Source organism: Corythoichthys intestinalis, chromosome 11 (genome assembly GCF_030265065.1).
Source record: "Corythoichthys intestinalis isolate RoL2023-P3 chromosome 11, ASM3026506v1, whole genome shotgun sequence".
NCBI classification, from domain to species: Eukaryota; Metazoa; Chordata; class Actinopteri; order Syngnathiformes; family Syngnathidae; genus Corythoichthys; species Corythoichthys intestinalis.
The window spans coordinates 28,463,776-28,490,059 of NC_080405.1; the positions used below are offsets into that span (position 1 = coordinate 28,463,776).

General features: G+C 39.1%; 2 protein-coding genes across 3 annotated transcripts in view; one reads left to right on the forward strand and one right to left on the reverse strand.

Moving 5' to 3' along the window:
• The window catches only part of arhgef6 (Rac/Cdc42 guanine nucleotide exchange factor (GEF) 6), a 39,446-nt gene extending 22,592 nt beyond the window's left edge, over positions 1-16,854 (forward strand). Inside the window, exons 7-22 of one of the 2 annotated variants that reach the window (XM_057849749.1) lie at positions 811-905; positions 1,020-1,115; positions 1,261-1,383; positions 2,373-2,511; positions 2,593-2,652; positions 3,682-3,828; positions 4,077-4,163; positions 4,259-4,340; positions 6,731-6,846; positions 6,929-7,108; positions 9,744-9,764; positions 10,478-10,574; positions 10,666-10,752; positions 14,196-14,295; positions 14,413-14,467; positions 15,630-16,854. In XM_057849749.1, the coding sequence (XP_057705732.1) occupies positions 811-905; positions 1,020-1,115; positions 1,261-1,383; positions 2,373-2,511; positions 2,593-2,652; positions 3,682-3,828; positions 4,077-4,163; positions 4,259-4,340; positions 6,731-6,846; positions 6,929-7,108; positions 9,744-9,764; positions 10,478-10,574; positions 10,666-10,752; positions 14,196-14,295; positions 14,413-14,467; positions 15,630-15,761 (1,617 nt within the window). In that variant the 3' untranslated portion in view covers positions 15,762-16,854. The remainder of the gene's footprint in view (positions 1-810; positions 906-1,019; positions 1,116-1,260; positions 1,384-2,372; positions 2,512-2,592; positions 2,653-3,681; positions 3,829-4,076; positions 4,164-4,258; positions 4,341-6,730; positions 6,847-6,928; positions 7,109-9,743; positions 9,765-10,477; positions 10,575-10,665; positions 10,753-14,195; positions 14,296-14,412; positions 14,468-15,629) is intronic. The other variant, XM_057849750.1, reaches the window with a different exon arrangement.
• A 538-nt stretch (positions 16,855-17,392) lies between these two features.
• cd40lg (CD40 ligand) lies at positions 17,393-22,307 on the reverse strand. The gene is made up of 4 exons (XM_057849385.1): positions 22,109-22,307; positions 21,901-21,922; positions 21,531-21,620; positions 17,393-20,260 (listed from the first exon to the last, which is right to left on the reverse strand). Exons 1-4 carry the CDS (start codon positions 22,301-22,303, stop codon positions 19,896-19,898), a joined length of 672 nt encoding a protein of 223 aa, XP_057705368.1. The 5' UTR covers positions 22,304-22,307; the 3' UTR covers positions 17,393-19,895.
• Between the last annotated feature and the right edge of the window lie 3,977 nt (positions 22,308-26,284).

The window sequence follows — 26,284 nt, forward strand, 5'->3', positions numbered from 1 at the left end:
CGGTGTTTTCTTTTCAAGAAACTAAAGACGAACTCAAGCCATGACAAAGACGCGGCCGAAAGTCAACATGAAGGGATAGCGCTGACTGACACTATCATCAGAAAATATAACGGGTAAAAACGCCACTGTTACGGCTAAATTTACTTTGAAGAACTGTGCCCCCCCAAAAAAATTTAATGCCCCCCCTGTAATTTCTTTCTACAGCCGGGTCTGGTGTGCTGAGTGCTCTCCTTAGTTCAAAAATACTGCGCGCACTCTGAAAATGAGAGCGCCACTGCCACCTACAGTACTGAGTGGATGTGCAAGTACACTTTATTCCAGTACGGCAAAAAAAAAAAAAAAAAAAAAAAAAAAACATTTTCCCCGAGGTCACATGCGCCCCCCCTGGCATCGCTCTGCGCCCCCCCAGGGGGGCGCGCCCCACTATTTGAGAAGTACTGGGCTAGCGTGATGCGAAAAATAAACGAATTAATCCGCAAAATCAGCTGAATCCTTAGTCCTTCTCATACAACAGTACGGCTGTATAGTGAAGAGGACTCTTTCTCCCGTACACGTCACAGCGCTTTCTTATTCAATGCAAGACCGAAGCCGGAAGTCTGTCATTTTCGTAGCGCAGGATTAAAAAAATTGAATAAATATATGGATCGCTTTTTCACACATTCAAGTGGTCCATTTCATTCAGGAGCATAAAATACCGTGTGTATTATGAAATAAACATGCTTTTTCGTGTCACAGGCCCTTTAACTGACAGCACTAGTTACGATAAAAGGGACATTTCAGTGTTACAAACTGTGTTTTGCGCCTCTGCAGGTGGTGCAGGACATCCTTGAACACGAGCGAGAGTTTTTCAAAGAACTACAAACGCTGCTGAGCTGTTATCTGCGACCATTACAAGCTAGCGACAAGTAAGGGAGATAACAAAGCCACGGCTCTTTTCTTTCTAACTGGTCACTTCTCTTCGATATAAGTCTCAGTACAAACACTCTTGGTCATAAATGAAAGAATGAATGTTTCTGCAGGTTGAGCAGTGCAGACAGCGCCACCCTGTGTGGAAACTTGGAGGAGATCCTCACCTTCCAGCAGAACCTGTGTGTTTCTTTGGAAGAATGTACAAAGTTAGTTGTTTTATTTCATTTTCTTCTGATTGTTGTAAATCAGCTTTGTAGTGGAAAGAAATATAGCCATCCCTGTTAAGTTGCGTTTTTCTCTTTGCTTCCTTGCTCATTACTTTAATTTTCTGGCCTTCACTTGTCCTTGCAGAGTCCCAGAAGGCCAACAGCGACTGGCCGGATGCTTCTTAAATGTGATGTGTCAGATCAAGTCTCTGTACCTGGCTTACTGCGCCAGCCACCCGTCAGCTGTCTGCATCCTCACTGATCACAGGTCCGTGACTGACATATTTTCTTACACAACAGAAATATGAGAGACTGGATGATGCGGATGGATGGATGTTGTTAATAATTCACTGTGTGTGTGTGTGTGAGGGTTTTATAAATATAGTTTTGTTCTTGTCAAGTACATGTTTTAATTTGTTAATTTTAGAAATCTGGAAATTATTAGGTGATTCTGAAACAGTCAAACCTCTATATGGTTGGTTGTTTTTTTTTTCTCTCCCTGAGTGCACGATAACGAATAAGATTAAGAGAAAAATTTAATTTAGCATTTGTAAATCACTTTTTATAAAATTAGGTTTCTAGTAGTATGTACTGTAATACTTTGTAGTTGAATTCATTGGCATATGCCTGGTTGCAGTATTACCTTGAGCCACTAGGTGTCATGCTTTAATCTTTATTTAGTTGACATAATGAAACGTTTTTTGTACTTGGGGTGAAAATATATATGGAATTTTTTTTTTTTTTTTTTTTTTTTTTTTTTTTTTTTTTGCATTTTGCAGTGAGTACACTTAAACTAACAGATATATATACATATACACACACATATAGGTTTACGTATAGACATAAGTCACATTAGTCACAGTTTTCTTATAAAATAAATTCAGTGAATGTTTTTGTGTTACTCATTTTGGAGTTACAAACATTTTCACCTTCCACAGCTAGACATGCATGGAGATCATAATTTGGGTCATGGGGACTGTGGCCTGACATGCCGGGTCTCAATTATTATACATTTTTTGTTATTAATCCTTATCATATTTTAAATATATATATATATGCTGTACATTTTGTATAAATAGATAACATTTAAAAAATATTCAAATGTTAATAAAAACAAAATGAATGAAAATTACAACACACAGTGGTTATGCCCCAGTATAAAGTTTTTTTTTTAAATTTATTTTTTTTTATTTCATAGTATTTAAATGAGTGCTCTGTAAAGGGTTAACAACACCTTTTCACTCTTATTGAATTCAGCGATGACCTTGACAAGTTCATGGAGAGCCAAGGAGCCAGCGCTCCGGGCATCTTAGCGCTGACCACCAGTCTCAGCAAGCCCTTCATGAGACTGGACAAGTATCCCACTCTATTGCAGGAGCTGGAGAGACATGTAGAGGTGAAGATGCATGCATGTAATAAACGAAGAGAAAAATGCAATGTCTACTTCACACTTTTGTGTTCTATATCTTCACTGCAGGAAGCCCACCCAGACTTCTCAGACATTGTAAAGGCCACAGCAGCGTTCAGAAGCCTAGTGGTGAGTGCTTTATCTCGCAGCAGGTAAGGGAAATCTTCATTCATGCATGGCAGAGTAGCAGCTTGGTTAATGAGATCACCGCACTGGTTTTATCAGCATTGGAGCTCCTTGTGAGCCTCGGTGGTCTCATCTTAATTATGAGATGGTGAATATAATGTGCAGTAAAACTCATTTGATACGGATTTGACAAAAATTCAAGTGTTTTAATGCCATTTGTAGACACAATGGCTTAAAAACCACATGAAAGCTGAGAGCAGGTACAATTTCCTAGAAAGAAGGGAACATGTTTTTTTTTTTTTTTTTTTTTTTTTTTTTTTTTACAGGAACACATTTTGTTTGACTTGTCTTTTGTGCTGTCATGGAAAATAACGTTTTGCTTCTCATATTTTCCATTTTGCATAGGGAAAGACACAAATTAGTTTTGTGCAGGGTTTCCCCCAGAAAACTTGCAAAGCCTGGTGATGGTGAAGCCCACCGGCAGACAATCATTTTTGGGGAAAAATAAATAGAATGTTTTATTTTAAACCATTTATTAACAATACTTTAACATAGCCCTCCAAAAAATTAAACTGTTTCCAAATTCTCTGCAGCTTTATGATTAGGGGCCATGTAGCCAGTTTTTGTTCTTTTAGTTCATTATTCTTCATGTCCAGTTGATGGACAAAATGACAAACTTGGTCTCTGTGGTGCTGAGGCTTGTAAACATCGCTGTTGCATGTTTATGTTGTGAAAAGTTGTTATGATAATCTTTTATTATTAAGGTTCAGGGGCCCCCGTTACATTCCTCACCCCGGGCCCGGATATGATTTGTTCTGCCACTGTTTTTAGTGACAGTGACGGTGATTAACGCCCAAACCATTTGAACTGGGAGGTCTGGTTGGTAGCAATCGTTCACTTCCGCAATTCTCAGTTCAAATGGATTGGATGTCTATCGCCATGAGTGGCACCCAGTGTTAATCAGAAGGTTAACATATTGTAATCTGGTCTTCTCAAAAATATGTTTTCACAAAATTCATTACCTGTCTCTAGATGCAGTGCCAAGACCTGCGAAAGCGCAAGAACCTGGAACTCCAGATCCTGTCAGAGCAAGTTCGCGGCTGGGATGGTGACAGCATGAAGAGTCTGGGTCATGTGCTTTACATGTCCCAGGTCCATATGAGGACTGGATCGAGCGAGGTAAGCGCCATTATGCTTTGAAATTAAGTGTGGAAGCTTCAAAGGTAGCTTTGTGGCTAATGTTCCTAAACAGAAGTTCAAGAAATCACAATGTCATCTTTCTTGTGGGTATTCTGTGCTGGGATATGGAACAACTACTGCACCAGTAACATGTTTTTAAAATGACTTAAATAACAAGAAAATTAAACATTTATTTAGTCTTTGTGCCTATGTATACATTCACGTCATATTGTTTGTATCTCTTTCAGGACAAAGATGAGCGTTACTTGATGCTGTTCTCCAGCGTGCTAGTGATGCTTTCGACCAGTCAACGGATGAGTGGCTTCATTTATCAGGCAAGTAGCTACCACTTATCCGCTCATTGGCTGCCACAATTCCAGTGTCTTCTGGAGCTTCACATTGATTTCATGCCCCAATATCTTTGTTTCAGGGACGAATGCCACTAACGGGCATCACTGTAACAAGGCACATGGAGGATGCAGACAGTGCGCAATATGCCTTTGACATCACAGGTTTGTTTATTTGTAATCCTGGAGCTTTTTTGGGGGTGTTCTACCAAAATGTCTTACATGTGCAAAATGTCCTACCGGTGGCAAATTTGACAGCCGAATTAGTATTATGTGCTTTCAGCTTGTTTTGTTTAGATGCGTACAGGAAGAACATACGAAAAAATCTATTAAGAAAATACAGTGGGGCAAATAAGTATTTAGTAAACCACTAATTGTGCAAGTTCTCCCACTTGAAAATATTAGAGAGGCCTGTAATTGTCAACATGGGTAAACCTCAACCGTGAGAGACAGAATGTGGAAAAAACCTCCAGAAAATCGCATTGTTTGATTTTTAAAGAATTTATTTGCAAATCATGGTGGAAAATAAGTATTTGGTCAATACCAAAAGTTCATCTCAATACTTTGTTGTGTACCCTTTGTTGCCAATAACGAAGGCTAAACGTTTTCTGTAACTCTTCGCAAACTTTTCACACACTGTTGCTGGTATTTTGGCCCATTCCTCCATGCAGATTTTCTCTAGAGCAGTGATGTTTTGGGGCTGTCGTTGGGGAACACGGACTTTCAACTCCCTCCAAAGATTTTCTATGGGGTTGAGATCTGGAGACTGGCTAGGCCACTCCAGGACCATGAAATGCTTCTTACGAAGCCACTCCTTTGTTGCCCTGGCTGTGTGTTTGGGATCATTGTCATGCTGAAAGACCCAGCCACATCTCATCTTCAATGCCCTTGCTGATGGAAGGAGATTTTCACTCAAAATCTCTTAATTCATGCCCCCATTCGTTCTTTCCTTTACACAGATCAGTCGTCCTGGTCCCTTTGCAGAAAAACAGCCCCAATGCATGATGTTTCCACCCCCATGCTTCACAGCTGGTATGGTGTTCTTCGGATGCAATTCAGTATTCGTTCTTCTCCAAACACGAGAACCTGTGTTTCTACCAAAAAGTTCTATTTTGGTTTCATCTGACCATAACACATTCTCCCAGGCCTCTTCTGGATCATCCAAATGGTCTCTAGCGAACCGCGCACGGGCCTGGACGTGTACTGGCTTCAGCAGGGGGACACGTCTGGCAGTGCAGGATTTGAGTCCCTGGCGGCACATTGTGTTACTGATAGTAGCCTTTGTTACTGTGGTCCCAGCTCTCTGTAGGTCATTCACTAGGTTCCCCCGTGTGGTTCTGTGTTTTTTGCTCACCGTTCTTGTTATCATTTTGACGCCACGGGGTGACATCTTACAAGGAGCCCCAGATCGAGGGAGATTATCAGTGATCTTGTATATCTTCCATTTTTTAATAATTGCTCCCACAGTTGATGTCTTTACACCAAGCATTTCACCTATTGCAGATTCAGTCTTCCCAGCCTGGTGCAGGTCTACAATTTTGTCTCTGGTGTCCTTCTAACAGCTCTTTGGTCTTGACCATAGTGGAGTTTGGAGTGTAACTGACTGAGATTGTGGACAGGTGTCTTTTATACCGATAATGAGTTAAAACAGTTGCCACTAATACAGGTAACGAGTGGAGCCTCTTTAGACCTCGTTAGAAGAAGTTAGACCTCTTTGACAGTCAGAAATGTTGCTTGTTTGTAGGTGACCAAATACTTATTTTCCACTCTAAACTGGAAATAAATTCATTAAAAATCAAACAATGTGATCTTCTGTTTTTTTTCCACATTCTGTCTGTCATGTTTGAGGTTTACCCATGATGACAATTACAGGCCTCTCTAATACTTTCAAGTGTGAGAACTTGCACAATTAGTGGTTGACTAAATACTTATATGCCCCACTGTACATACGCGTAGTAATATCAAACGAGGGTGTTATGCATAGACAGCGTGACTAATGTAGTCAACAGATCAACACTCTACTATATAGCTACCACAAGAAAACACACTTAAAAGTAGAGATGTCCTGATCCGATCGCGCCATTTTTCAGAGGAATCGGCTGAAAAGGAATGGGTTTTTAATTTTAAAAAATGTTTCTCTGCTTCATGCGCGTACAGCCTCTCAGTCTCCCACCTGCTGCTTTTCTTGCTCACCAGTGCACCGAGTTTGCTTGTTAAATTTAACAATGAGTGACAGGTGTTGAAGCTTTGATTTTGTCAGAGAAGCCTGGAAGCGCTGACTTGAAAGACGCCACATGTGTCTATTATCGTTGAGCTCGTTAAACGTTATCGGTAGTGTGCTGTGGCAACTCATTGTGTGGATGTGGGTGTGTGTGTAAGTCTTCTCAGCAGCCTGAGGTGATTTGACTGGACTCACTCAATGGAACATTTAATAAAGACAAGTATTTTTCTACATTATTGTTGTTTAAAAATAATTAGGTCGGACAGTAACATGTTTAAAACGCATTGGACATTAATATGAAGTCTCGGCGGGTGCATAAATTTGTGTTCTGCAGGAAGCATGATGGAGCGTTTGACGGTGTTTTGCGCTAGTGCTCAAGAGCTACAGGAATGGCTCGAACACTTGCAGCCGTTTATCAAAGGAGGCAGCCCTGCAGGCACAATTTTAAAGGTTTGATCTTGATAAGGTGTGGAGTGTGGAAAATCTTTAATAACTGACTGCACTCTTTTTTTTTTCTCATGTATACCTGTAGACAGTGGAGGGCAAGCCTCTGAGTATAGTAGGCGCCCCAACCCACTTGTCCCACCTCGGCAGCTTCAGCGGCATCAGCCGAGGGCCCCTGGAGCCACCAAAGATGAGCAAGCCCTGGTCACTCAGCTGTCTGCGCCCTGCGCCCCCCCTCAGGCCTTCAGCCGCCCTGGGATACAAAGAGGTAGGAAGTGGCAAAGCAGGGGGAGAAAATGTGTGTGTTTACAGTCTACATTGATCATTTTCCCGTCTGATGGAAAAAATCTGATGGCATAAATTAAATGAACTCGTTGGTTACCATCCATGGCGATAGACATCCAATCCATTTGAATTTGGAGAGTTTGCTGTCAATGGCAGCCAATGGTTTTAAAAAAAGAACATTTGTTGAACTAATTTAATCTATGAAGTAATACACTAAAATGTTTCATGTATATGGCAGAAAACACAGACAAGGATGAAAAAGCAGTTTCTGCTCTTGCACCCCTCTTTAAAATAAACTGCTGTATTTTAAGCCAAAAGAACTGTTATTTTTGATAGAACAAGTTGTCTATATGCTGCCATAGCAGTTTCATGGTGCATTAAGCCCCCGAACTATTTTTCATTTGTCTCTTTTACCCTGAAGACCCCCGTTTACAGACACAGCGCAACCGCATTTGTTTCAACCCAGCCAGAAAAAGAAGCCATGTAATTACATTTATTATTCGAAATGTCCGTCATTTTTAGCTTAGAATCATTCATTTATGTCAAATATTTAGTTAAAAAAAACAACAACTTTAAAATATTACTTGCATATTTTAAACTTTTAAATAAATTAGGTCATAATGAAAAAATAGTGTCTGTAAATAAGTAACGGCTATCTACCTCATAACTATAGCTTAATTGTATTTTTTTTTTGTTAGTCGCATTTTCCCCGATAATTTAGATGATAATCGATCCAAACAAAGAAAAATAAAACGTTTAAATAAAGAAAAATGAATATTCATAAATATATGAAATGGTAAATCTCGACCGCTCCTTGATGTCTGTGATTTCTGCAACGCGACCCATATTATATTACCATGTTTTACCCATAAAATCCCCCAAAAACCTGGTTGTGGCCATTCACAGCTGTGTCTTGACACTGGGTGATACATGCTACATGGAGATTTTGGATCGAAACAAGATAAGTATGCGATAATATATCGTTAAAATCATGGCGAATTTAATTATGCTCTCTCATGATCTCACCTACAGTTCGGGTTTCGCTGTTTAAATTTTTTATTTTTCTTAAATGCCCTCCTGTTCAAAATTTTTTCTTCCCCCAGAAAATTTAAATTTAAGCTTTCCAATGATGTACCACACATGCATATGGGACAATTTTGAAATTTGGCCAAATTGTGAGTCTCAGAGCAGAACTTCAAGTCACCTGAGTGTTTTCTGCCAAATGTATTTATTTTTATACAATAAATCAATTAACACATATTCCGTGAGATATTTCAATTAAAAAAAAAAGTTTAAATATTTTAAACAACTAACAAATAAAAGGCTTAAGAGCTAATTAATTGCAACAAATTAACAGTATGTATATTTTCCTAATTAAAAACTTGTAAGAAGAATGATTATTATTCCATGAATTTAAATAAAAGCACTAAAATGTTAATATTTCATTATAAGAAATGGCCATTGATTTGATAAGATTCAAACAATGAAAAAAAAACAATACAATAAATCAATACTGGTGCAGTTGCTTAGTGTGCTGATTGAATACAAAATCTTAGGCATAGAAAAATTTGCCAAATTATGCAACAAATCAAAAAATATTTTTGAAAAAAAAAACCCCAACAATTTTTTAGTTAAAGCAACACTAGGTAGCTTTTCAACCTTTATAAAATATTTTCATAACATTTGTGATAATATGTCGACTGACAACTAGTTTAGTGACACCTCTCATATATCTTGAGGAGGTCTGTATAGCTTTCACCGGCACTGATTAACTCTGAGGAGATGTGCTGACTGCTTTACGGCATACGTCACTCCCCCCCTTCCCCATTCATTATAAAGAAGTTGTTGCGAACGCTTTCGCGCGAATTTCTCAAAGATGGCAGAGCGACAAAAGAGACAAAAACATTTCTGTGAGGAGGAATAAAAATGCCCGGCTTTCAATCGCTGGTGTGACGTCAACCGAACTCGGCAGCACTGACAAGTTCAGGTTGGGTGGGGTAGCCACACGGTTGCTAACCGTCATATTAGCATATGTTGCTTAGCCACAACTGGATTCATTACCTTATTACTATTTATCCTTCACACGGCCGCTGGAAACAGAAATGTTGTTTAATCCATCTGCAGGCAACCGGGAGATTGATTTTTGATTGATTGACACTTTGCGGGTGTGCGCTGGTCCACATGGGAAACACAGCGCTGGTCCTAATAGGAAACATGACCGCTTTTTTCCACCGGGGTCGCTAAAAGCGACCAAAACTGAAAAATTACCAAGTGTTTCTTTAAGTGTAAATCCCTTATTAACCATTTAATTTGAGTTTCCCCAAATAGAATTTTTATATTTGCATTTTTAAATGATTTAAAAAAAAAAAAAATCTCTTGCATGTCTTGTCCTACTTATACTTGCATGACCACCGTCCATGAAGCAAAAAGCCGCCTGACAAACTGTATCCACAGTTGGCATGTTTACTCTTGATCTCTCCCAACACCTCAAACAATCAGGGAAAAAACAATGTGGGTCTTTGGTGTGCAAATGTTGACACAATGAACTTTGCATCGCACTTTTTCTTCCAGTCATATTTTCACACGCTTCTTCTGTTTCTCCACTCTGTCTTCTGTAGAGGATGTCTTATATCATGAAGGTAAGGTTAGATTCCTGTGTTTGTGTTTAACTGACATCACTCCTCCCTTCTCCATGTGCTCTCCTGTGATGGGCTGCATGCCTGCGCTGTTCTTTATTTCCTGCTTAAATGGCCTTTATCTGTTTAAAATTACAATCAAGTAAGATTTTCTAGATTTTTGTGGGTGTTTCATGTGAGGAAGTAACAGATTAAGTGAATTTGCGTGGTTTTCATCAGTGCTTTATAAGGCTGGTTAGGTATCAAGCTTTTCTTGCCCCCCCCCACATATTTAATTAATAAATGGAATAATTGCAAAATTCCCATCAACCTAACATTTTTATTTATTTATTTATTTCTGAAAACATGGTGGGTCGCCGCCAGTGGCACTGAAACATGATCATTCACTCGGTCGTCAAAAAGTTAACTCCTGCTTCCTTCCCTTTGCAAATACGTTCTGCGTTTTAAAGCTTTTTCTGCACTGACTGTCAAACCCCTCTGACACGATGCCACTTTAAGGAAATGTGCAATTGATTTCACGTTTTAGCTGCAGGGCTGCAGTAAAAGGTTTTTATCATGGTGTGCTTTGGTCGCAGATGTCGTCAAGCGCTTGCTGCCTTTTTGTCATTTTGTTTAGTCTTTAGGAGCTTACACGTTTATTTGCTTTGGAGTCCTGGCTTTTTTTCAGTGGAGCGTAACAAGAGAGTCACCCAATTTGTGCTCCTCGCTTCCTGCAGGACTCCAGCAAGAGCCCACGGCCCATGAAAAAGTTCCTGCCTGGAAATAGGAAGAAGGAAAGGAAGCCTTCGGATGATGAGGTTCATACAAGGAGAAGTACGAAGACATTCTCTTACTTGTTTTGTCGTAGTTAGAGAATTGACCACATTTGACTAATTGGTGACTGTTGTTGTGGACTGGTGTTCAGGCACGGTAGCTCTGGAGGAGGATGCTCAGATCCTGAGAGTGATTGAGGCCTACTGCACAGGAGCCAGCCTGCACTCCACGAACACACGTTTGTATTTATAATTTACATTTGTCGGACCTTTCACTACTGAGGGCTGTTACGATTATTCAACGAATTTACAGCTAATCGACTATCAAATTAGTTTACATATACTTTAATTGTTGATGAAGGCCAATATAGTTTAGCCACTGTTGACCAAATACTGTGCTGGCCAAAAGTATTGGCACCCTTGCAATTCTGTCAGATAATGCTCCATTTCTTCCAGAAAATGATTGCAATTACTAATGCTTTGGTAGTAATATCTTTATTTATTTTGCTTGAAACAAAAAAACACAAGAGAATGGGAAAAAAATTAAATCATTATCATTTTACACAAAACTCCAAAACGTCCACACCAGCATGTTTGTAGGAGGGGAAAAAAAGCTTCCACAGCCAATCGCATTCATTCATTTTTAAGTGCATTCATACTGATCTGCGAAAAATAATTGTTTCATCAATATGCAGCACTGCAAGAGTTTGTAAATAAATGGAAGCTGAAAGCACCTGTCTAATTTACTCCAAATGTAAACATTGGTCTCATTTGTGACATAGGGACAAAGTTTGTTGCAGTTAAATCTTCGGTTATCAGTGTCCACATGATGGCGCCACAAATGCAGAATTCGCAAATCTTCACTTTTGATGGAGTTTTTAAGAACCCTCGTTTAAATGGGCGTGTGGACGATCGGCCAAACAGTAGAAAAAAATTCTTCTTTTTGCCAAATACTCTGCTAGGTGTAGACATGGACTCAGTCAGATCCAACATTGTCAATCCAGGCAACGAAAAATAAGCTTTACAGTGTTATTTGGGGCCATAACTAGGATGTACCGTATTGGACCGAATATAAGACGGTGTTTTTTGCATTGAAATAAGACTGAAAAAGTGTGGGTCGTCTTATATTCGGGGTCTAGACATTATACCCATTCACGACGCTAGATGGCGCCAGATATCATTGAAGCGATGTTCTGTCATGATAGATCTCAGCTACTCTCAAGTTTAACCAGTTTGCATTATTTTATTGCAATGTTTTTTCTTATTCAGATTTGTTTCAAGACTACAGCTATAGTTAGACTTCACTTTGATGGTTATTGCAGTTATTGCAATTTGGTGTTTTATTACAATAGATTGGTTTATTTACAGTTCAAAAACCAGAAGCCATTCATTTACGAATGTGATTGCACTTAGTTTACATATTTAAATGTTCAGATATTAAGATTTGAATGAGGCAAAATAACATGCTTTTTCTCTCAAATATATTGTTATAATAATTAGTTTCAGATGTACTGTAATTATTTTCTGTATAAAAATTAATTTGGTGTTCAAAAAGTCTTTTTTTCAAACTTGAGTCTTGAAAAAGAGGGGGTCATCTTATAATCAGGCCCGTCTTATATTCGGACCAATACGATATTTGTTTTTTGATCATTTGAAACACGTGTAACTGGTACACTCAGGTCCGTTGTGGAGCGTTGAAACCTCCCTGCCGATTCCTTCATGTAAGGACGCTAATGGCTGCGCCGATGGCTTGAGCTTTATAGGCGCAGTGGTTACCGTCCTTGCCTGACCAGTGGAAGCGTCGTGGCGCGCGGGTTTGCGTCCCGGCCTGGTCAGAGGTGGGAGCGGAACGCGGGCCGGCGCTGACACATCTGTTACAATGGTGCCGTGACCCGGCTAGGCAGCGAAGGTTTCGGGGGGGAGTGTAACGGGTACACGCAGGTCCGATTCCTTCATGCAAGGACGCTAACGGCTGCACTGTTGGCTCGAGCTTTATTGGCGCAGTGGTTACCGTCCTTGCCTGCCGAGTGGAAGCGTTGTGGCGCGGGTGTTCGAGTCCCAGCTTGGTCAGAGGTGGGAGCGGAACGTGGGGCGACGCTGACACACCGGTTGCACAAGAACAAAATGTATTTTTTTTAACAGTTTATGTATTTTTTCATATTTTCTAATTCAAAAATAAAAATAATAGCTTTGTCATTCAAGATGAAAGCAGTCTGATTTTCTGTGTAATTAATCAAAATGAGATGTTTGCTTGACTATCTGCTTTTACTTTAAAAAAGAAAAGATAGTTACATACTAAACAGAGGTTGCGCTAGACATTTTCGTTGTCTGTCATTTTGACTGACAGGGTCATAAAAATCCGGTCATAATCTTTTTTTACCCGTCACTTAAATTTTTAAAATGATAATGATGACATATTCAATAGTATTTAGTTTTCATTCATTTTTAATTAATATTGTAACGCTTGCTTGGCGGCGAAAAATTAGACACGGAAGTCGTGGTATTTTTCTCCCTCTTTTTACTCTGCTTACCGCCAACAACACCAACAAAACAACAACTCCGCCCCCAAAGAAAAAGAGGCAACTATATAGACCCCAATCACCAACGTCACACAATGATCTTAATTGTGGTTGTCAGCCCGAAATCTTCTAAATATATATTAAATGCATCTTACCAGATATAAAATGACTACTACATAGTCTGTGGTGATCGTTTGGTGCCCAGATTTCTTGTCGAATTACAGCAGTCCAACTCGCTCTCCTCTTCGGGTCTCTCAGAATACGGTAGAACTTCAAGTCTCTCCGTCTATCTTCTCTGTTACTGCAACCAACCACCACACACGCCTTCACCATTTTGATTATTAATGTTAACGAGCAGAAAAACACGCCGTAATAGGAGGCATGTACGTAGCGGTAATGTGTAAACACGATGAGCTGACACACAATATGGCGGCTCCAGTCAGGGGGGCGGAGTTGTGACGTCATGTGATTGGGGTCTATACACAGGCGGCAATCTAGTCCACCAATTGGATGACGCGCTGGCACACCGGGTGCACCAATAAGAACCTCGCGTTGATGTGTCAATCACGGTGCCGCCGCCAGACCCCGGTGACGCTACAATATTCTGACAGAATAGCCAACAACGTCATGCATTAAGAGAGACAATAGCTAATTAATATGCTCACTCGCCACCCTGTGGTCTGGGGTGTGAATTGCAACCTGTCAAAATGACGGACGGACTTCAGTTTTTTCCGTCACCGTTTTAAAAAACCGGTCAACGACGGAAAATATTCGGTTAACGCGACCCCTAATACTAAATATGTATAATATTCACAGTCCAACTTTTCTCAGCATATTTTTCATTCTACTGCACATTGAAAAGCTAAAATGTTAAGTAACAGTAAAAAACGTGATTTACAGTTGTTTTCAAAATTATTTAATAATGACTTGTAATATAGACAAATGCAATTGTATATTTTGCAATTCTTGATTTGACCTGATTATGAGTAAGATACTTTCTACAACACTATACTGCATTTAGAGTTGAATAATTTTGAAAAAATATATATATAGTATATATGATCCAATTAGTTGATCGATCACAAACATAATAATTCATGGCAGCCCTACTGCCAGCTTATGTGAACACAAATTAAAAACTGTTTGTGTGTGCGTGTTTATAGCTGTGCGAAAAGAGTGCGTGCCTCAGGTGCTCCTTCCTGAGGAAGAGAAGATCATTGTGGAGGAGATGAAGAGCAACGGGCAGACAGTCATTGAGGAAAAGTAAGCGCATGCCTTTCAATGACTTAAGGTCATTTGGATGACAGGTGTACATAACCTTGTACATACAACCCTCTATATTTTTTTTGTATTTTTTTTTTTTTTTTTAATTTATTCTAGGAGTCTGGTGGATGCGGTATATGCTTTAAAGGATGAGGTCCATGAACTGAAAAAGGTACTTCCAATCTCATCAACAATCAAAGGGTATTATTGAATGATGAATGGTCAGAACTTGAACCTTTACTGTTAGTCCCGCTGATTTGGCAATCACATGCTTCATTTTCCAAGTCATTCTCTGATTTCTCCCAGCAGTTGCTTTGCGCCTATTATTGTCGCAAAAGTATGTGGAAACCATTTCAGTCCACTGCGATGCATTCACGACATCATCCAAATTGCAAGCCAACAGCTATTTCTGACAGTCAGAAACTCCTGCCTTTTATTTAGTTTTTTTTCTACCTTGAGAATCCTTACATAAGTCTGTCATTATTAACTTATGCACTGCCATTGACATTAATAGACATCAAATCTATTTGAACTGGGATGGCTAGCATTGAATGATCATGTTTCCAATCCATCTTGAGTGGGAGGGGTGACTGGGATCGAACAATCGTTGCCAGCCTCCCCAGTCAAAATGGATTGGACGTTTGTCACAGTCAACAGCGGCCAATGAGTTCATTTATGAAAAATGTTAATTCCATTAGAACAGTAGGAAGGTTGCTGACCTGTTTCAGTGTTGACTTAATAATTTGACAACGTTACTGTGTGGTGAATGTAAAATCTACACATTTTTAAAGAATGGTTCATTATCGCTGACAATGTCAGCCAGTTAAAACAGTCACACATTGTGTTTTTCACTAACTCCATTTTTGTCCAGCTTGGATCTTTTACATCCATAAGTGAGATCATTTGCCGGATAACACTAAATGATATCTGTTATAAGCATTCAATAATGCTCATGACAGTGTCATATCATAATTATGATGACAGTCTTATGGCGCTACTGTCAAATAAAGTCCGCCTTTTGAAGATTTCACCTACTATTGGTCGAGGTAATAAGTGATTACTTATTAGATCAGGACATCTTGGTGGAGTAGCTTTTACAAAATATCATTTTTGTAACACTTTATTGAACGTTAAATGTGGGAATGGCAATTTGAAAATGTTTACTTGGTGAAAAACTTTTGCCTGTTACCGGAAACTCTCTGTGCGACTTCCGATCCCTTTTGCTATGCCAGGCCACATATTCACTACCATTGACAACGTCTCATCAATTCTATGGCACTGACAGGTGATCATTCACTACCATCTCACATAGATGTGTTTATGTGTTGCGTCAGGAAAACAAATGGATAAAACAATTCCTTGAAGAGGAGCAGAAGTCTCGCAAAGAGTTGGAGAGAGTGGTGAGGAAGCTCGCCAAGCAGAAGAACGACTGCACGTGGGACGATGGCGGCAGTGGCGCTCACTAAACAATGAACGGTGTGTGTGCTTGATGTCGGAAAGCCATAGACATCTTAAGATCTCCATTTCTTTTATAACTCTCTTAAGATGCAGTGCTTTCCACGTAATAGCGACACACACACGAATGTTTTCGCACCCAAACGCCACTGTGAACTGTTCTCTACCAGGAAGTGGAACGAAAAAAAAAAAAAAAAAACTCTCAGCCGCCTCTTTTTTTATGCTTAGGTTTTAACATCAGGACGATCAGGTCCACTGTTGTTGTGTGCGTCTGTTACCATGGCAACTATTTCTTTGTTGTGCTGTCAGGAGATCAAATATATTATGCTATGTACTGGATGTTTAGAGTTTTAATTCATATCAGAGCTTTTCTCTGTGACCATGCGGCTCGTCAAGAAAAGACACGCATGTAACGTTGCAAATATAATCAAAGATAATCACATTTATTGCCCGATGCTTAACAAACATGGGTACGAAATAATACCTGTTACTAAAGTATATATTTTATTTGCGTATTAATTACTGTTTGGATTTTTTTTTTGTATGTTTTATTTATTTTGTGGTTTCTCACTTTAATATTCTCATATAGGCATAAAAGTAATGAGTTTCAAATGCTGTTTTGTAATTAAAATGTATGTTTTTGTTGTTCATAACCCGAGCCTAAAAGTGCCTCCTGATGAGGTTTTTGTGGAACTAAATCTTTTTATATATATGTATGCATATGTATGTATATATATTAAATGTTGACATTTATAAAATATGACAAATAGTGCAAAAAAGCAATAATAGACCTCGGCACTGAATTATGCGTGCGTGAAAAATTTGCGGTTTTGACGTAACAAAATTGAAAAGTAGTTTCGCTAGCAGGTCCCATTTTTCATTCAATAATGATAATAATTGTACAATCGGTACAAGGCAATGTCAATGCAACGGAATGGCACTGTATTTCCTGTATACTTTTTGTTTCATAGCTTCAAACCTTGAGCACTTCATCTCATGTCAAGTCTGCTTATAAAAGGTTCTATGCAATTGTTATTATATTGTTGCATTTTTTCTAAGCACGCTGTACTTTACGTTGTCATTCTTTTATTAAAAAAATTCTAAGAATTCCTCAGTTGATGAATGAAAACTGTCCCTTTTTAGACTAATGCATCTTCCATATTCATGCAGCCACAAAAGCTTTACAGGAAGTAGTTCGCAAACATCATGGAAGGTGTTGCGAACAGATGATACACGCGAAAACACATATGCATCCTGTTGGTTCGTGACATTCACTCTTTCCAGACTGTATAGTAAATTATTTAAATCTTATAATAGGTCCGCAAGTCAGAACTTCACATCTGATCTTTTTCGTTGTGCTTACTGTATCTGGTTTAACATGAATTTATTGTGTAGACATTTTGACGCAGTTTTCACAGAAAAGATTTGTATAGTTGTACATTTTTTACTTAACAAAGGAGGGGAGGTTTAGCCTCCTTTTAATAAGCAGAATAAGTGCTTACTTTTTACGCAGTTCTATTCACAGAACACACACCTATGAATGGAGCAAAGACCTACCGAGTGGCACCATAACTTTACATAGTTGATGAATTAATAACCTGCGTCAGTGCTCTGTGAACAAAAACACTTCTAGTATGCCTGACATGATCTGCCCACTACAGGGCAGATAAAATTGTTTGATCACACCATAGCCAGAATATATTTTAATCAAAATATTCAAGTATTGAAGACACATCAGCCACTTCAGGGGGTTCAAAGAGCTTGAGTTGTAGAGAGTTGACTTTTTACATTCAGTGTATTGTTTACCGTATGTACAGTATTTTGGTAACAAAAATCCAGGAGTATGTGGTGCGGCTGCAAATTTTTTAGGAAATGTCGCGTTTTTGGATCTACACTAATTCTTGAAAAACTAAAACCGGGGTTTTCTCAGGCAATTTGACATTTTTACACACAATAAATGTTCGTGTATGATAAAACTGTGAGCTTTATTTTCCCCTGTAAAATCATTAAGTTAAAATGCCAATAATTCCTTTGACAAAGACTAGATTAAACAATACCTATTCATTTTGTTTATAATTAAATGAATCAGTGTATAAAAAAATAAGATGAGCATGGATTACTTCAACCTGCGTTTCTACTGTTTTAAAAAAAAAAATAAATTCTGAAATAAACCCTCCTTCCAATATATATATCCCAGCGCGACAGCTTTACGTGAGTGTATTAACTTTTATTCTGTATTCAAGGTTTTTGACATCATGCACAACTCTTATGTTATGTGTATTGTGCAATAATGTAATTGTAGCATGTAACACGTCCCTACTTCACAAAATTTTCAGGTTACAAAACTGCTTTCAAAACCAATTAATTTCGTAAGTAGAAGTACCACTGCATATATATATACATATATATATATATATATATATATATATATATGTATGTATAAATACAGTGGTATGAAAAAGTATCTGAACCTTTCGGAATTTCTCACATTTCTGCATAAAATCACCATCAAATGTGATCTGATCATTGTCAAAATCACAGATATGTAAAAACAGTGCTTTAACTAAAACCACCCAAATATTTATAGGTTTTCATATTTTAATGAGGATAGCATGCAAACAATGACAGAAGGGGTTAAAATATGAAAGTGAACCCTCTGCCTAAGGAGACTTAAAAAGCAATTGAAACCATGTTTTACCAAACAAGTCAGGTGTGTGCCCAATCACTGATGAGTGGTTTAAAGCTGCCCTGCCCACTATAAAACACTCACCTGGTAAGAATTGTCTTGATGCGAAGCATTGTCTGATGTGCATCATGGCTCTGTCAAAAGAGCTGTCTGAAGACCTGTGATCAAGGATTGTTGATTTGTATAAAGCTGGGAAAGGATACAAGACCATCTCTAAAAGTCTGGATGTTCATCAATCGACAGTCGACAGTTGTCTAAAAATGAAGTGAGTTTGGAGCGGCTGCTTCTCTCCCAAAGAGTAGCCGTCCACCAAATACGATGCCAAGAGTTCAGCACAGAATACTCAGGAAGGTCAAAAAGAACCCTAGCACACATTAACTATTTGTAAAGCTATGGCCAAGATGGAAGGACTCCACGGAGGAAGCCACTGCTGTCTAAAAAAAAAAAAAAACCTTGTTCCTCGTTTAATGTTCGCAAAAAGGAACTTGGACACTCCACAGATGTTTTGGCAAAATATTTCGTGGACTGATGAAACCAAATTTGAATTGTTTGGGAGTAACACACATTGTCATGTGTGAAGAAAAAATGGAACAGCTCACCAACATAAACACCTCATCCTCACCGTGAAGCATGATGGAGGGAGAATCATGATTTGGGGCTGTTTGTCTGCCTCAGGGCCTGGACAGCTTGCAATCATTAATGGAAGAATGAATTCAAAAGTTTATCAGGATGTTTTGCAGGAAAACCTGAGGCTGTCTTTCAGACAGTTTAAGCTAAAGAGGATGGAGGCTGCAACAAGATAATGATCAGAAACACAGAAGTAAGTCAACTTCAGAATGGTTTTAGAAGAACAAAATACACGTTCTGGAGTGGCGAAGTCAAAGTCCAGACTTGAACCCGATTGAGATGCTGTGGAATGACCTAATGACAGCGATTCATGCCAGACATCACAGGAATAAGACTAAACTCCAGCAGTTTTGTAGAGAAGATTGAAGTTATTGCTGCCAAAAGGGGGGGTGGACACAAAATATTAAATCTGATGGTGCACTTATTTTTCCCCGTTCTGTCATTGTTTGCATACTATCCTCATTAAGATATGAAAACCTATAAATATTTGGGTGGTTTTAGCTAAAGCAGACACTTTTATCGTCCGTGTGATTTGTGTGATCACATTTGATGGTAATTTTATGCAGAAATGTGAGAAATTCCAAAAGATTCAGATAATTTTTCATACCACTGTATATATTCATTTCTTGCAAATAAACCTTTCAAAGTAATTATGTTTTCTTACCTAAATATTTATCCAAAAAAATGTTTGGCCAAGCTACAGGAACATCCAATTTTTGCTGATCAGACAATTTTAAATGTCATGAAGAATATTACCAAAGAAAAGACTAATTCTGATTCACTAAAAGTTTGTTCAATGGAATAAATTAATTTTGTCAAGATGTCCACCCAGTCAAAGTTTGTAAATCCCAAAGCTGGTTGCCGTTTCACTGTAGTCCACCAGCGACAAGTCCTGCACCCACAAACTGAGCTGGTTCCCCCTTTCCAATGACATCACCTCTCCTACAGAAGCTGTGCACTGCCCCGATCCTGAGGAGTCAAGGCTGCAGTAAGCTCGCATGGCCACTGTCTCCTCGGCCGACGGGCCTCGCTTCAACTTGACCGCACTGGCCGTGGGCCTCTCCGGTTGGGCCCTGGAGAAGGTCACTCTGGAGAAGACCATATAGTCCCCAGGCTCCAGGACAGTCAGCCAGCTGCTTCCATACGTGTTGACATGATGCCGCACTGAGTGTTTCATGTTCCACTGGAGGAAACCTGCTGTTTGTGGAGGCAAGGCAAATCCCTCAAAACCTGGTGTACATAATATTCTGTACATTTACTCATTGATTTTGGGTGTGTGCATTTATTTCCAACATTATTGCCATTTCACTGCATGACTGTGTCTTGGTTTCCTAGCTTCTTTTTGTGTGTTTGAAGTATGGATGTAAATTGTATTTTTTTCTTTTTTGTTTAAAAGGCAGTTATTGCCAAAATGATCTGCCTAGCACATTTGCTTTGACTGTTTTCTGCCGTAACCAATCAATAATTAAGGTTTTTATTTTGAACCAATCAAATTTTAAATTCGGCAGTTGGTATTTTTCCACTTTCTGATTGGTTGAGACGTGCTGCCAAGGTTGAGTCACAAAAAATGCGCCCCAAACAATTTATTCGTAGAGGTCCATGTACATGATTAAAATTGATTTTTCATGTTGGATGTTTCATGAAAATCAGGCAATATTTTGAGGGTAAGTCGACCGACACCGTTATTAGCTGGCTTTAAAAGTTTTGACACTTTTAGACAGAGGAAAAACAGCTTGATCTGATAGCTAGCTATTTAGCTAGTTATTAAGAACAGAAGAGGAAGGATTGGTAATATAAATATAAATAGCTCTCTTCTATTAATGGGTATGATTTAGTCCAGCTTTTATGCTTTTGTTGCGTTATTTGATAAATAATGATTTTGAACTGCATCAATGTGTTTAAGTGTTAAAGTATGTAAAAAAAAAAAAAAAAAAAAAGTTTGAAAATGTTTTGGTTACCAGACACTGTGGCTTGTGTTCATAGTTAAAAGTCACTTTGACAAGCCATAATTTTGAATTGTATGTACCGGTAGATTTTTCAAAGCTAAATACATTAGTCAACCTAAGTTTTTGTTGGAGACCATCTCTTGGAGGTTCCTGAACTGTGTTAATGTGGGTGTTGATTAGACTCCTATAAAAGTTTGAACAAGAACTGGTTCTGAAATTAACTTCTACTGTAGCCACCACACTAATTTGGTCGATCGATGATGAAGTCTACGGACATCGCGAATGAACAAAGAGTCCCACTGAGGTATACTTGAAATTTAACAGAAAATCAGTCATTTTTGCTTGAAGCAGCTATTTTGGGCAAACTACTTTGACATAATCCAGATTGACGCACATGCACGCAACAAAATATACTATTATTGGAAAGATCTGATCCAGATGTCCCTAAGAAACATAAGTCATTAAATGACAGAAATACTGTACTGTATGAGAAAGTTCAAATTGATCCTGAAGATGCTTACAAGTTGATTGCTGCACTGACGAGTGTGCCATCCTGGCCACGATCATGCGGGCAAATGCTCTGGAGGAACTTTGTTGGAAAGCTGTTTGCGCTAAAAACAACACAAAAATTCTTTATTTCGTATTTTCATCACTTTTAACTCAATGGTTCCCACCCACAGTGCTGTCAAGAATAATTTGAATGTTCTTAATTGGTTCAGACTGAAATTTACAATAATCTTCTACAACATATAAAACAGAAATACTTGGTGTTCAATTAATAGTGTGAGTGAACTGAATGTATACTTTGCGTGACATTTTTGTTTGCTTTACTGAGACTTTTTTGGGGGGAAAGACTTCTCTCATATTAGAGGAGAAACAAGATAAACATACCATCAGATCCTGGCAGCTTTTCCTGTTGGGTTAAAATATACAAAATTCACAGAGTCAATGAATGGTCTCAACTTTAGGCACACCTCCTGTACAATCATTGATTGCATAACTTTTTTTAAAATTAGAAAATTAGATTTAGACAGAAAGTCTCAATAAAATGTTAAATGAGCAAATATTCCAAACTTAAAGCAAGTTATGTTTTTTTTACCTTTGTTTCTGTGTAGAACAAAAAGGCGAAACCCCCAGCAGTGAGGAGAAAGTGCAGCATGACAAGTGCCAAAACGGAGCGGAGCAAGATGATGTGGCCCGCGAATGCCACCTGTGCCTTCATGAACATCTGAGAGTGGCGCGGTGGCAGCGGCGGCGGTGGGGACGCCAAGCTACTGTGGTATGTGTCGATCATTGCAACGAAGGTGAGCAAAAAGTGGCATCCCGGATGTTTAACGTTGTCATATGTAAGCAGTGAGGGCAGCATCACTGTCCTGCTGTCTCCTACTCACTGATGTCGTGACGGAAATGTATGCTCGCGTTTACATTTCCTGTCATCGAGGTGAGAAAAATCATCACATCTTTCTCTTGAAATTTGGTTAGCAATAGTTGGGACGTACAGACTGCAATTACTGACTGGTTTTAGTTCTTTAAATGGTTTCATTTAGACAAATTAGGGCTTTACTGCCATCTTCTGTCGAAGGAACTGAATTGAGAATCTTCATTTAACTCATTCTCTGCCATTGAAGGACATAGACATTGTGCGTTCGACAGGATAAAGAAAGTCTGAAATAGCATTATTATGTGAATTAGAATCATATTTTAGGACGATTCGACTATATACAACAATTTCGCAAAGCGCAGATGACGAGAAATTAGTCTTTTAATCTGCCGTTTAGCCACGCTTACCATTATAGGACTCTAGCGTCCCCAACAGGATGATGACGTCAGCAGGGTCACAGTTTCATCTGATTTAGAATTCAGCCCATTGAGGGGGAATTATTCAGAACGAGGAAAATGCAACAAAGAGAGCCGCAAAATGTCATTGTTTTAGTCTCTCTACTCCAATATTTTTACAGAATATTCTTTTTATTGAAGTATCTTTTCCCCAATTTCTGAATAAATAGTATAGTCTTGCAAATAATAGTCTTGTGCTAAATGGAATATGAAATAATAAAAATGCATTTATTCAGTATGACTAGGGATGGGAATTGATACTGATATTGATATTGATTTACGATTCCGATTCCATTATCGATATTGCTTAACGATTCAATTCTTTATCGATTCTCTTATCGATTCTAATTTGAGGAAAAAGAAGAACAAAACGTTTTGACTGGCATTGAGTTTGTTTAATCAGAAGTCACAACCTTACTAACTCATAACGAGGTCAAAAGAGGCCCAAAACCTCAATGTTAACTGTGGCAATACGTGGCAGATTCAGTAAAATGTTACACATTCTTGTGTAACATTTTTTCTATGTGTTAAAGCAGGGGTCCCGAAAATTTTTCCTTTGAGGGCCACATAACTTTTCCCTTCTCTGATGAGGAGCCGGGGTCAGTTTGTAACAGAAAAAGTGTGATGATTGCAGGAGTGCTGAAATGTAAAAATGTGTTTTTCAGAAAGCCACAATCAAATAACCCTTCCTGGATTCTTCATGGGACAAAAGTAAAGAAAAATAATAATATAATTTAATGTAATAATAATAAATAATAATAACACTATTAATTAAATAGATAATAACGAAATACCCCTCTCTGAGTTCGTCACAGAAAAAGGCCAGGACATTATTGAGAAAAAAAAAATAATCAAAATGCTCTCTAGTATTGTTCAGGGGGCCGGACCAAATGTGGAGGTGGGCCGTATTCGGACCGCGGGCCGTAGTTTGGGGTTAAAGTGTTAAAGTATTACCATCTATCTATCTATCCACGCGAAGAAGAATGCGCTCACGTGAAGAAGAGCGCGCTTACATGCGGAGAAGAAGTGCGCCTCCAAGTGAGTGAGCGAGTTAGTGAGAGAGGGAAACACTACGAGCCTACGTTCTTTGTTAATGTTTGCAAAATATCTGCAGAGGCAACGCCTGTATGTATCATGTTTTGTGATGTTTTTGTGTGTTTCCACTCGCGATCGGACACTTAAATCCAGTTGTGTAGTGGTTTGAACGATGTGCTAATGCTAGCGAACGCATGCTAACTGTCTATTTATATTACTATATTAACAGCTAATCATCGCTGATTTACGTTGATGTAAACCTGTTTGTTATTGGGGACGAAATTGATTTGTTTCATTTCTATTTTTAGTTTCACTCTTCAAGTGATGGTTGAATAAAGTCAGCAAATTATTCCAACGTCTTCTGCATCGTCATTTGGGAGTTTAGCTAGCTGCTGTATAGCCAGGACTGAGCCTCAGCGTCTCGGTGAGGACAGTGCAGTCGTATTCCCTCCCGATGCAGTTATCTCTACCTTGTAATGACTGCAAATCGCTTTGTTTTAATTTGTCCTCGTGAAGTGAAGACACACTTTCGAGCGTTTGAACCTACGTGCTGTCATTGTTATGTTTACGGCTGCAATGCTCGTGCTAAACCATCGTAACCTTTCATTTTCACCCTCTTTCCTGGTGAAGTGTAGCAAAAGTTTGGAGCGAGTGGTTCTTAGCGCCATGCTAGTTTGATGCGTCAGGAGTTCTGGACAACAAGACACGTCACGTCACAACGCAATACGTGTCTTTAGGAATCGTTAAAGGGATCGTTACGGCTTTTTCATTGTGATGTCGAGGCCTCGAAACACTAGGAACCGGTTCGGAATTGGAATCGGATTTCGATTCCCATCCCTCAGTATGACATGGCGAAATTACTCCATAATGGTCAAAACTGTCGACTTCACCTTTACTGTCGCACCTCCCGAACGATATTTTATGCCACCTAAGTTGGGTTTATGTCATTTCCCTTCCCCGGCTGCGGAGAATGTAAAGAAACCAAGAGGCGGGGCCGTAAAATAATGCTTTATTACACGGCGAAGACGTAAACAGTGAGAGGGCGGCATGCAGTTGTTGTGCAGCTAACGTCGCAGGATATGTCTGAGGAGAACTTTTCTACATGTCCATCCATGATCAAAAGTAAGTAAATAGTCCTTTATTTAAAGAAAGTTTGTAGTGTTTACTTTGTAATCGCTGATTTCGCGGCCATTTTTAACACAAAGTTGCAATTTCCGATTCGGGGTTGAAAATTTTGGCTGAACACCGGGCACACGAAGAGGGCAATAAGCAGTGTATAGAGGGGGCTGTGCAAACAAGCCGCCGGTCGTCCGCCGGGTGGCATTCTCGGTGGACAATCAGCCACAAAATGCAAGCCACCGCCGTTTTAAAACGTGTGCCATGATCCCAGTATTTGACATAATGCAAAATACGGTGTTTACTCACTTCCTCGTAAGACCAATGGTCCCACAGTAGTAGGGCTTGTTTTGGCCAATATCCGCGGTGAATGGGAAGCTTCTGAAACCAGAAAAGGGTCACACGCCTCTCCCTGGCGCAACAATTTTCTGCAGCCGTTTAGCTGGCGTGATGCGAAAAATAAACGAATTAATCTGTTAGGGCAAGGTAGGCAAAGTTGATTTGGACCAAAATGCAAGCCGGAAACAGATGAAGTGTGAAGTGGTATTTATTGTACAAGGACAAAGTGCTGAGCGGCTGGTGGGTTGAGTGATCAATGGCTGTGGCTGTGGCTGCGAGGGCTTTGATGGGTGGGTGTCCTGATGGCAAAAAACAGAATAAGTTAAAAGTTCAAAGACAAGAGTCACAAACTACAAGCTTAGTTGGCCGATGTACCAATGGTGACTGGCAGAATCATCTGGCACCTGCTTGCTGTCCAGCCCGATCCTTATGAGCAGTGTTGATTGATGATGAGCTTCAGGTGTGCTCCCAGGTGAGCCAAGATTGGAGTGATTCCAGACATCAAAAACAGGAAGTGTTATACCAATAAAAGCCAGCAGAGGGGAGTGTGGGCAAGGACCACCACATAATCCACAAAATCAGCTGAATTTGCAGTCCATCTGCAATGCTGTATTGTGAGATGCTGACCCGGGTGACGTCACATTCGCATTCGTCCTAAACCCGAGACTGAAGCCGGAAGTCACTCATTTTCATGGCACAAGATTCAATAATTGAATATATAAAACGATCTCTTCCACACACATTCAAGCGGTCCATTTTTTTTTTTTTTTAAATTGACTGTTTGTTATTGAAAAGCATATCGTTCTTTTAACGTACAATACGAAGAGATTTTATATATTTCTGTTGCTTTTCCTTTTTACAAACAAAATGAAAAACATATATATATACAGTGATACCTCAGCTCACGAACGCTTAAGCTCACGAACTTTTCGCCTCAAGAACATTAAAT

Excerpts from the sequence above, each read along its gene's own strand:
- cd40lg (XM_057849385.1), bottom strand. The coding sequence starts at position 22,303 with ATGATCGACACATACCACAGTAGCTTGGCGTCCCCACCGCCGCCGCTG. Across the intron at positions 21,923-22,108 it reads TGTTCTACACAGAAACAAAG|GAAAAGCTGCCAGGATCTGA; the intron begins GTAAAAAAAACA and ends TTAACCCAACAG. Across the intron at positions 20,261-21,530 it reads GTCAGTGCAGCAATCAACTT|CAGGTTTCCTCCAGTGGAAC; the intron begins GTAAGCATCTTC and ends CTCCACAAACAG.